Source organism: Columba livia, chromosome 1 (assembly GCF_036013475.1).
Source record: "Columba livia isolate bColLiv1 breed racing homer chromosome 1, bColLiv1.pat.W.v2, whole genome shotgun sequence".
Classification (NCBI taxonomy): domain Eukaryota; kingdom Metazoa; phylum Chordata; class Aves; order Columbiformes; family Columbidae; genus Columba; species Columba livia.
The window spans coordinates 132,702,767-132,715,342 of record NC_088602.1 but is presented as its reverse complement, the minus strand read 5'-3'; the positions used below and the strand labels follow the sequence as shown (position 1 = coordinate 132,715,342).

General features: G+C 38.5%; 1 protein-coding gene across 29 annotated transcripts in view; it reads right to left on the bottom strand.

Moving 5' to 3' along the window:
* Window positions 1–12,576, bottom strand: part of PLEKHA5 (pleckstrin homology domain containing A5) — a 177,000-nt gene that overhangs the window by 33,538 nt on the left and 130,886 nt on the right. For 19 of the 29 annotated variants that reach the window (XM_065030656.1, XM_065030666.1, XM_065030536.1 and 16 more), the window contains 4 exons: window positions 8,221–8,689; window positions 6,579–6,662; window positions 3,777–3,896; window positions 3,047–3,100 (listed from right to left, as the gene is read on the bottom strand). In XM_065030656.1, coding sequence (XP_064886728.1) covers window positions 3,047–3,100; window positions 3,777–3,896; window positions 6,579–6,662; window positions 8,221–8,689 — 727 coding nt within the window. The remainder of the gene's footprint in view (window positions 1–3,046; window positions 3,101–3,776; window positions 3,897–6,578; window positions 6,663–8,220; window positions 8,690–12,576) is intronic. The other 10 variants (XM_065030571.1, XM_065030713.1, XM_065030726.1 and 7 more) reach the window with 2 other exon arrangements.

Here is a 12,576-nt window from a genome sequence, read left to right as displayed (position 1 = left end):
ACTCCTTTATTTGTCAACTTCTTGTTCACGTTCTATCTATTTTTATGCACCCTTTGAAAATGGAAAGAAACTAAACCCAAAAGTACCAGCAGTAGTATATGAATTACTTAACACCTATCCTATTTACATAAATAACTCAGGAATGAAAGACTAAACGAAATTTAGTAGAGCTTCTACTGTGACAAACCAACCTGGGATATGCTGAGATCAATATGACAACACACCTGAAGAGTTTTACATAAGATAGCTTGAGCTCAGTAGAAAAGGGTTTTTCAGCCAAAGAAAAGTTTTACTATCAATATAAGATTCAGAATTCTACTAAAAGACTGGTTTGCTGGGATTCTCCACAGTAACAGAAAGATTCAAGTGGGACCTCCTGCCACAGCTTTATTTACAAAGGAGAAAAATAAGTGTGTCTATCTTTTATTTGAAACAACAACAACAAAAAGTTCCTACTTTTTGTTACTGTTATTGTAATTACTGGCTACAAACATATTAAGGAGATTGCTGTCTTGGATTTAGTAATACACAGTAAGTGACCCCTTAAAATTTAATAACACACAGGACTGTGATTATATGTGCCCTCATAAAATGCCTCAGTTTGGCAAACAAATCATTATTGCCCAGGGTTGCTAGCTGTGTCCAAAGAATCACTTCCTAGAATACAAATGCCTTCTTCTGCCTCTCTATGAACCTTGAGCCAGCAGAGTGGTTCATAACATCACTTTAAAAATAGGATGCTCGAAAATAATTCTTTTGGTCATAAGGCATCAAAGAAATCATATGGCTGCATATATGTGTGTCAGCCTCTTTGATCTCTTTTTTCCCTATCTCTGAACCCCAAGGACAACAACAAAAATTCTGAAAGCATAATACAAAAACATCGAAAAGTGTAACACAAGAATTTGTGAGCATCCCAAAAGAAAGTGGCAGCACAAAAAAGAAATATGATTTAAAACAGGCTATGGGATATTCTTGAGTCTTCATAAGAAAACCACCTAACCAGCAGACAACAACTTAGTTATCCTCCCTACATGTGAAATTTAGTCTGCCTGAAAATTCACCTGTGTATGAACTTACTCATTATTGTTATGTATGGTACTGAATTTTTTGTGACCAAAAAGGTGAGAGTTGAAGATAACAGGACTGGAGTTCCACCACAGGCAAAGCAGGTTTTAGCACTATTTTCAGTGATTAAATACTAGTGGAAATATCTAATTTAAGTACGCTAGGCATTTAAAATTCATGGAGGGCAAGCTATTATCCGAGCTGATTATAGATGCAGATAATGAGGAGGAAAGGCCTCAATTACACTAAAAGAAACCTTGACTTTTTTTCTTTTCGACATAAAGGAAAACTAATAACGGACAAAGTAATAGAAAGATATAAATGAGATACCACCCCTAGAAGCAGTTGTACTCCAAGCAAAATACTCAGGGGCCTTTATTTCATACAGGTAGGTATGCAGTATTATATTAAAAGCAGGGGCAAAAAGAAACACTGATCAGAAATTTGGACAAGTATTCCAACTTGCTCTTTCACTATTTTGTGATTAAGGTAATATATTTTAGACTTGATAATGTTTTCTTACTGTAAGAAGGGCAGTGATTTCTTGCACCTCTGGTAGGGCTAATTACAGCACATTTACAAAATTCAGACACTTGACTAAATTAATGTTTGTCACATCACACTACATTTCTAAATTTTATCTGATGCAAGTAAAAAGAAGATCCTTTTTACCACTCTGCATGTTATACATAGGCAATTGTCTGTTTAAAAGATGTTTAATCCTGGCATACTCACAAGCTCGGCTAATCAAGAAACAGCATGGTACATAGTTTTACACTCCACATGGAGAGTTATCCTTTCCTGGCAACAAACTACATTGTTGAAGACAGAATTATTCCCTTATTCCAAAACATTATAACCTGGAAATATTTGAGCTGGATGAAAATATTTTGGCCCAATTTAGCAAGCAGTTTTTCCCTACTGTTTTGGACCTCCTGCAGCCCTTTAAGATAAGACAGAGATGTTTAGAAATGCAATGCCATCTAACTGAACTGGTCACAATTCACACCTTGTTTCCAAGAGATAATAGGAAAATAAAGTCACTGGGTGAACCAAGCGCGTGTATGTGTGTTCATGTCTCCATGTGCATGGGTGGTTTTTAATTAACTCATTGAAATCCTATTACAGGAACATGTAGGACATAAAAGTTTTAAGAACAGTTGGTTTTAAGCATGTAAAATAGAAAAATTTCATTAGAAGAAAGAATATTAAAGAAGGAAAGGCTGTAGTGATTTTTACATTTTTAACTTATATTTCTTCTAAGCATTTATGACTATTTAAGTGCTAGCAAAAATTTCCCATTTAAAACCTTCTCGCACAAAACTTGTGAAGAAGTCCCATTTGATCATGCAACAAAGCCATAAAAAGAGGTATGTGATATCACAATTCTTCACTTCGCAATCAATTATGTTAGTGAAGACAGAATTGTACCCTCACTCCACAAGTTATCAGAAATTCTAATGAAGTAAAATCTTTTACTTATGTAAATCTTTAAGAAATAACTGAACAAAAGGAGAAAAAGTAATAAGCCATGCTATGACTTGTTTAAAACATTTTTTGACTTTTCATTTAATGTCCTGGAGAAACATCTAGCTCTTCTTAATTTGAAAACCTACATTTTCAGAAGTACTCATTTTCTATAAATTGCATGTGTGTCATACAAGTTTGGAAATATATTCTGAGTTTGGTTAAAGATGGTAAAATGCTACAGTTAGTGTTATTATTAGAAGAAAATGAAGAAGAGAATAATTAATTGGTGAGTGGCTACTGTATTCTGATGAATTTTAAGCTGAGGATTTCTTCCATTAGAAGTCAAATTTGTAATCAAGATATTCTGTGTTACTTAAAAAGGGCATCTATTAAATAGCCAGCTTCATGAAAAGCACTGAAAATCCCTCTCCCCAAATATTTCCAGCTTGATAAGAGCAGGCAAAAAGCATTAAGAAATGAAAACACACAAGAAAATTGCAAATCCCACCTGATGATCCAAATATATGGCATTCCTTTGAAGGTGATGTGAAAGAATCTCATTCTAGCAGGCAGCAGTCAGAGGGGAAAAGGAAAGGGACAGAAGGTGCAGAATGCATGAAAAGAGTTTTAAAAGATGTAAACTAGAGAGTGATCTTTCTGATTTACATAGAAATATAACACTGCTTTTATCTGCTTTTTTTTGGTGAACTGTTAGCAACTTTTGATCTGGAAACAAATGTGATGAAAGTTCGCCACGAATATGGCTACAAACTACTACATTACATTTTGGTTTTACACATAAAATACAGTAAGCTCATGTAAATGTCTACTACACAGACAACTATAAACCCTTTGATAAATCTCTGCTTTAAATATGTCCTGATTTTTGTACATGGATTACTAATAAGATTGCATCTGATATGAGGCATTATAAACAAGAAATGAATCTCATGATCTATCACTACTAAATTTTGTTTATAACATCAATAGGTTAAAACCCTTTAAAACTTTAAACTTAACTACAATATATGTTAAAATATTCCTAATTTCAAGCAGCTATGAGTAAAACCTCAAAGGGTTAATAGCAGATCATCACATACACAGAGAATCAACGTTAGGCTATTCTACTCCCATAGCAGTCAGAAGACTTTGCATTAATGGTACAAGGCAAACTTTGATTAATGAATGACTACAAGTTAGCGAGAATGGTACATGACACACATTGCTTTATAGCTGACCTTTGGGCTGCTGGCCTCAAGTTTTAGTTGCATGAGCTGTGCTAGTGTGTGTTCCCGGATACTACTCAGTTCCGCTTGCTGCCGTCTCAGCTTTATTAGCAGCAGCGTGAGCTCCTCTGGCTGAAGGAGTGCAGTGTGAGAAGCCAAAGAGTAGAAAAAAGGTTAATTTAAATCCTAAACAACACTTAAACAAAATAAGGGTTCTTAGCATCTTTCTTACAAAAGTTTTTTATAGTGATTCAACAAAAGATATACCATTTTTCCCAAATTGACCACTTTCAAATACATAATGAAGGGTTACGTTTTAACTACTCAAAAAGCCATAATATTGTAATGTTCTGTATAAACGACAAAAAAAGTGAGGATATTGTAGGATACACCCCCCAAACTTTTTCTGACAGGCATATCGAATTGATGATATTAGTTTAAGTGAAGGGGGAGACAACACCAGCCCTTAGGATATCATTACCTGCACACAGCCATTTGAGCTTTGTGAAAGAATCAAAAATTGCCCTCCAGAAAATTTAGTTTCTAAAATAATTCTTCAAACGTATGCATCAAAATTCAGAGTAAATAAAAAACCCAAGATAACTGAACCACATCAGAAACAATCATCTTTCACAAAATAAAACTGCACAAGCATGACAAAACACAATATTCCGTCTCACCTTCCACGGGTCTGAGGCTACCAGTTAATTTACTGCTTTACTTTTATGACTAGGATGTACAATACAGCCTTAGGAAGGGATGAAGAATAGGATTTAAACCCCAAGATTATATATATAATGGAAATGCAGTCACACTCAAATGGGTATTTGTCAGGTAATTCCACACAGATCAGTTTAGATCAGTTTGGGAAACTGTATCTGAACCATTCCTGGGAACCATTCCTATTAACAATGCTTAAAAAAATCCAAAACAAAAGAAAAAGAAACCCCAAAACACTTAACATCACAAGTATTTTTGTTATGTTCCTGTTTGCTTCTGTTTCTTACACTTCTCCAGAATTCAATCTTATAAGAGGTTAAGTATTCATCCAGCACTTTGATTTTCTCACAAGTTCTGCGAGTTAAAAAAACCAACACCAAAATACACCCAAACACCAAAAAAACCCTAAAACCCCACCCGCTCTCTCCCACAGTCATAGGTTTGCCCCAAAGCAAAGAAGTAAAGAAAAAAGTTCCAAAGAACCAAATATTAAATTACTGGAAAATGAATACCAACTTCTTAGAATAAAGAAGAAAAATCCGTGAGGGTAAGCATGGCACTGCCACCGTTGTGAGCCCGTTCCAAAGCAGCCCACAAGAGGGAGCAAGGGATTTCCACATAGCTTCAGTTGTCAAAACCATTTACTTCGAGAGAAAACCAACACCACAGCCAAATTGTCTAATGGCCCATCTCTCTCTTATAGTACTCTTTCAATACCTCGATTTAAAATACTTTATTTCAGAGGCTAAGCATAAGAATCTAGACTGCTATACGACACATTTTCAAGTTCTCTCCAAAAATCAATGACAATGCTTTCAATCTGAAAATTAATATCATTTCAAAGCACAAGAAAACTTAATTTTAGAAATAAGAGAACTGAAAGTAGCATCTTCAAACAAAAGGAACAATGAATCACCTTTCCAAGATCAAAACTCTTCTTGGTATGCCCTGCAAGAGCCTGGTTTTAGTGCATTTATTTAATGGTACTTAAATACAATGTTTGCAAGGAAACTTTTTTTCCCATAGAGGAGCCCATCTAATAGTAACTCCTTCTCCACTATAGACATCCATCATGTTGCAAACATTTTCAACACGGGTCTAAGTGCTGTGCTTTTGATACAGCTCATGGGACTCTTGCAACAACTGCAACACTGAATTTTGTTTAAAGAGCTACCCACAGGTTTCCTCCTCTGGCCCCTGCAACACTTGTGCTGTGGGCAGGACTTCAGGTTTCTACAGGCAGAAGCTTGGGCCTCCTTGGCCCCTACCCTGCTCAACAGCCCCAGGAGAGCTGGTGGGGCCACGAACCCAAAGAACCATCTGCAGAACACAAGGCACAGAGACAAGGCGCCAGCTGCCAAAGGCCAACCCGAGAGTTGCTGAAGGCACCAGGGATTCATGCTGGGAAGTGCAAGAAACAGGGGTCAAGGCAGTGGAAGAATCGACTGGGGAGTTGCTGCCCACAGGACACTTCAAAATCTATATTCTCAATTCACAATTGCCTCAAACAGTAATTTCAGATGGAGACTGTGGAAAGGAGACAAAAACTCATGAACAAATGCAGTAAATTTAGGACAGTTGCTTAGCTTTTGGCTAAGGGTCATGTTTCAATTAGGAAGGTGGACAACATTCCCCAACATCACTTGGATGAAATAACTTCAATGAGGGTTTCGACTCTCACAGAAAAATGTGAGATGTCAGAAAGGACAAAATTTTACTAAATGCAGTTTTAGTATCCTTATGCTTTCCAAAAATCTTTATTTCTATGATTTTCTAAATACTTAATGTAGAAGCAAGTGTTCTGCGATGTATACTACTCTCTCCCAGGAATTTCTGTAATGTACCAAAGATGTTTTAAAAAAAAATTATCATCTGTATTTCTTAAAGACAATTTGGAGTCAGCAGCTACACAATATTCTCAGAATTCAATTTAACTACAGAATACTACTTTATTTGCTTTTAAAATCCCTGATTATTAAAAAAGGCTACATTTAATGCAAGTTTTGAATAGATTAAGACTTCAGTGTTCCCTCCTCATACTTAAATAATTATTCTTAAGAAAAAACTGATCTACCAAATGAAAATGGAACTCACTGTTTTGCCTTGGAGGCTCTGAGGAGTAACAGGCTGTAAACTCAGACCTGCTGGCATTGACCTTCTGTCGGGCACAAAGACATGCTGTACAAAAACAAAACAGCACAGTATGATCCATAGTTGTCTAAATACTCAACAATTATTAAATGTAAAAAAAAAAAAAAAAAAAGAAGTCCAGCCACCTTCATGCTCATGACAAATTTGCTATGATTTGTGTCAGCTTTGGCCAGTTATGCTCCCTGCTGATCTACCATCTAGGACACTTGAGCAGGCTTCCTCTAACTTCTAGAAATAACCCAGCTTTCATAATTCATTTAATTAACAGTCCTCCTTCGCAGCTGTTGCCCTAATCATAGCCCATGTAAACAACAACAATTTTAGTTTTTCACCCACCACTTGAAAGCTGTTTAAAAACCTAAGGTCTCTATATAGATGGAGTTGAAATCTTAAATTTACCTTAATGATTTCAAACAGTCTTTAAATTCCCCACCTCTTAAGAACAGGTTTTGTTTCTAAGCTAATGGAAGATTCTAGTTGTATAACTGAAAAAACACAAACCAGATGGCAAGAAAAACCAAAGGTAAAAAGGAATCTTGTATAAAAGATGCTAAATATGACATTAAATACTAGCATAAAGTGTTCCAGAAGGAATGAAATATGAGAAAGCAAAACATGGCTGAAAGGACAAGTAAGCACATGCTCTGCAGCACTGACCCTAGTGGGATTTCTCAGATTTGTGACAAGCACTGGTTACTAAATTTCCAGTGCAGTTGAGACAAGGGATCTCAAAACAAAATGACTCCTTTGTCGATAAGGACCTAAGAACTTTCCAAAAAGAAGACTTAGTAAACAACTGTAAGATGTTTAAATTGCTTTAAAGTGCAGTTACATATTTTTCCTGCATCAAGAGACATAAAGACAACTGAGGTAAATATTTAGCAAAAAGCTTCAGGAGCATTTCATAACAGCTCTAGTTTTACATTCAACTTGAATATTTTTTATGTTATGTCCAATCTATTAAAAAATATGCATAACACAAGCATGATGGATATAGCAGATCCACATATGGCACCCAAATAATTATTTGCCTTTCACTGATGAAGACTAGCAAAGTTACACTAGTCAGGCACTAAGGTTGTGTGCAAATAGACTCTGATCATCTTCAGTGATCCCCCTAATAGCTCAAAAGCATCAAAAGAGCAACTACACTCGGCTCTCTGCTGGAACCCACAGCAACCACACTTGTGGCTGAAGAACAGAAAACAGCACATGGAAAGAAATGTGGGATTTTTAGTCCTATTAAGAGTTCCAGCTAAAAAAGCTAGAAGGAAGAAAGATGTCTGTACATACAACAAACTATTCTGAATAATTTGCCTGTTGACTCCTTTCCTTTAGAGAAACGTACTATCATTTATAGTAATAACAGGACAAGTTTTCACCTAGGGTATTAGAAAAATATATTTTTATGACCTTCAGATTTTTACATGCTTTTAAAAATCAAACCTTTCTCCATTAAAATACTGATGTCATCTTCATTATAATAAAATATACCATAGTGCAACATGAGTTTTACAGAAATGGTACACTTTTTACTAAAAAACCTTGTAAATAAGAATTTTGACTATTAAAATTAGTATTTTACCTTAGTATGATGTGTCTTGTGTCTGCGATCAATAGTCACATCTCCCCTTTGCACTGGTGAAGACACTTCTGATCTGTAGGTCCGCTGTGGGGAATATCCTTGGAAGCCAGCAATTGAACCATGAGAAGGCGAGGTGGGAATCGAATGCATTGGCTGATCAGAAATATTAATCATAGTTTTTGGGCTACTTAAAGTACTGTGTCTAGTAAGAGTCGTTTGCTTATTGTAAAACTGACGTTGCTGCCACTCATAGAGCTGCCACATCGTGTCATCCCGCATCGACCTCCGTTTTTCTTCGGCGGTTACGGGTCCCACGGCTCTGTCATAAGCCGCTGGTGCGATGCTGCAGAGGCTCTCAGGCCGGGCTTTGCTGTTCCTGGGCAGCGTTCTATAGCCTTCCGGGTACCGGGGCAAAACTTGAGGTCGGTGGCTTGGCATGTTTCTTGGTAATGTCTGGTATGAGATTATGCTGAAAGACAAAATTTCCTTTTATTAGTGGACAGCACTAATATTATGGCAATATAAACTCTTTCAATATTGGTTAGGTTCATCTAGCCAACTCTTCTTTTTTTTTTTTATTTATTTAATACTACAAGTACCATTTTTAAAACGTGCAAGAAAATCAAGATGATGATTAAAGAATCAACTATACTGATTGAATGCGCTGTAGCAGCAGAAATTGGGTCCTATTTCTGATTAGATGCTTGACTGTACAATTCACATTTCCTCTTTTTACCAGGTTAACAGTCTAGTAGTGTCAACTTTAGATCAAATCCTGTCGCTTGTTTATATGCTGGATAGGTCAAATTTTTGAAAGCTTTGAAGTTCTATATTGTTTCCATATGAGCCCTGTTGTTTCCCTCAGAAAATCTGGAGCAATCACTGTGGACAAAAAAAACCAAAACAAACCAGTAACAGCAGACCAATAAAAAATAGCAATAACCGTCTAATGAAATTGTATTCTGCAATTATCAAGGATAAGTCATTCCATATCTGCTATTCAAGCAAAACAAATTGCAAAATACTTCTTTGTTTAAGAATAATAATTTATTGCTTTTCAACTCAGATATGAATTCAAAGTCTTACTCTTTGATTTGCTGTCACATTAAAATTCTGGAGCGCTACAGTCATTTAGCAACTTTCAGCATCACTTAAAATGCAAAATTTTCCATATCGAGTATCGATGCATGCCTAAGTATGACAAAGCATTTCTTATTTTTTCAGAGGACAAAATCTAGGTCATAAACATTGATTAATACAACCCTTATCTAAAATTCAGATGAGCACCTCTTAAAGCCTTTTGCTACTGAACACATCTATGATAGATGCTTCCCCAGAGATACCAAAACTGATCTCAAATTGGACACGATTCAGCCATCAGAGGGCAGCAGCTTCTAGCTACGCCCCAGATTAATTCAAACACTAAAATCCCTGCCACCACAAGCCACCAGAATCTGAAGATGATTTTGAATAAATTCAGTGCCACAAAAACATTAAAGAAATTATGCAGGGCAAATGGCAAGGTAGACGAGCATTATGGATCCTAGATCTTTATGGAATAACTACATTGGGAATTGATGTAGGCAAAACCCACTTTTCACTAAAAATAGTTAAGCTGAGCATTTATGATACCTGTAACATTTTGGACATGAAAACTGCTATAAAGAGCTTTACATACAAAATCTGCTACAGTTCCTGAAGCTTTCCAAGAATTAATGAAGTATTATCCCCATTTTGTAGACCGGACAGCTTTGCATTTGCACAGGGAAAAATAAATAAATAAGTAAGTAAATAAATAAATAAATAAATAAATCTATATATGAAAAGAAAATGGATTCTAAATCCTATTATTTTGCTGCAAAACCTGCTTAAATACATCTGAATTTCTTCATGTAACATACCATTAATGATAAGGGCTTTCCTCCATCTCCATATTTAAAAAACAAACAACCAAGATACTTTTGTGTCCAATTTCAGACTTTCAGAATATTAATTTAGCTATTCACAAGCCTGACATTTTCATGAAGATAACTGGTGCGAGATACACCTCACTCACTGAAGCTCCTCTCCCATTTTACTAATTAAATAGGCAATGTAATTCTGACGGCTCCTTTAAATATCCCCAAAACTGGAAGAAAAGCTGTCTGAAGTTCTTGCTATGTAAAGACAGCAATTTAAACTCTGTATGCAGTTACTTATATTCTAGAACATTTAGGAAGACAACATATCCATCTTCCATTGGTAAACAATGTAAACTGTAAAAAGCCCAATTGCCTCAATTTAAGCCTTGTTTTACATCATATGATAAAATCAAAACAGATTCACCAACGTCCTGTCAAATTTCACAAAAAATGTCATTGTAGTCAAATCCAAGAAACAACTCTAGACAGTATTGCAGCTTATAGCTGCCTTGCACACCAGGGGAGACTGCTGCAGCCAGTCAAGCAGTAATAGTATCATAGAATAGAAAAGAAGAGACCCTTAACGTCATCAAGTCCAAACATTAACCTAACACTGGAATAAACCCTGTCCCTATGAACATTCATGTGTCTTTTAAACACCTCCAGGGATGGTGACTCAACCACTTTCTTGGGCAGCGTGTTCCAATGCCTGACAACTCTTTCCATGAAGAAATGCTTCCTAATATCCAATCTAAACCTCCCCTGGCACAACTTGAGGTCATTTTCTCTTGTCCTATCACTTGCTGCTTGGGAGAAAAGACCAACACCCTCCATGTTACAACCTCCTTTCAGGGAGTTGTAGACAGCAATGAGGTCTCCCCTCAGCCTCCTTTTCTCCAGGCTAAACAGCCCCAGTTCCCTCAGCCGCACCTCATCAGACTTGTGCTCCAGGCCCCTCATCAGCTTTGTTGCCCTTCTCTGAACTCTCTCCAGCACCTCGATGTCCTTCTTGTAGTGAGGGGCCCAAAACGGAACACAGGGTTCAAGGTGGGGCCTCACCAGCACCGAGTACAAGGGGACAATTGCTTCCCTAGTCCTGCCGCCCACACTGTTCCGGATACAAGGCAGGATGCTGTTGGTGCCTTTGGCCACCTGGGCACACTGCTGGCTCATGTTCAGCCGGCTGTCAATCAGCACCCCCAGCTCCCTTTCTACCAGGCAGCTTTCCAGCCCCTCTTCCCGGAGCCTGTAGCGCTGCCTGGGGTTATGCGCCAAGCGCAGGGCCCAGCACGTGGCCTTGTTAAACCACATACAACTGGCCTCAGCCCAACGATCCCCCCGGTCCAGATCCCTCTGTATGGCCTTCCTGCTCTCCAGCAGATCAACACTCCCAGCCAATTTGGTGTCGTCTGCCAGCTTACTAAGGGCGCCCTCAATCCCCTCATCCAGATCATTGATAAAGAGATTCAACAGAACTGGTCCCAACAGTGAGCTCTGGGGAGCGCCACTTGTGACCGGCCGCCAACTGGATTTGGTTCCGTTCACCACAACTCGTTGGGCCCGGCCAGCCAGCCAGTTCTTTATCCATTGCCGAGTACACCCACCACGAGGCCATGAGCTGCCAGCTTCTCCAGGAGAATGCTGTGGGATACAGTGTCAAAGGCCTTACTGAAGGCTTAAGTCCATCAGATCCACAGCTTTTCCCTCATCTACTAGGTGGGTCACCTTGTCAGAGGGGGAGATCAGGTGGGTCAAACAGGACCGGCCTTTCATAAAGCCATGTTGACTGGTCCTGGTCACTGGGTTTTCTCGTATGTGCCGTGTGATGTCACTCAGGATGATCTGCTCCGTGACCCTCCCCAGCACCGAGGTTTGACCGACAGGTCTGTAGTTCCCCGGATCCTCCTTCCAGCCCTTCTTGGGAGATGGGCGTGAAGTTTGCCGACTTCCAGTTCAACTGGGACCTCCCCAGTTAGCCAGGAGTGCTGATAGGTAACGGGAAATGGCCAAGTGACCCCTTCTGCCAGCTCCCTCAGCACTCTTGGCTGTATCCCATCTGGTCCCATAGACTAGCGTGTGTCCAAGTGGGGCTTCATTCTGCTCGCCACGCCTGCCTTCTGGCTCAGGGGGCTGGGTACCTGGAACACAGCTGTTCTGACTATGAAAGACCGAGGCAAAGAAGGCATTTGGTAGCTCAGCCTTTTCCTCATCTTCTGGCACCATGTTTCCCCCCACATTCATCAGGGGATGGAGGTTCTCCTTAGCCCTCCTCTTCTTGCTAATATCTTTCTAGAAACAATTCTTGTTGCCTTTCACAGCGGTGGGCAGGCACAGCTCCAGTCGGTCTTTGGCCCTCCTAATTTTCTCCATGCATAACCTCACAGGATTCTTGTGTTCCTCTTGAGTAGCCTGCCCCTCCTTCCAAACGTTATACATTCTCTTTTTATGCCGAAGC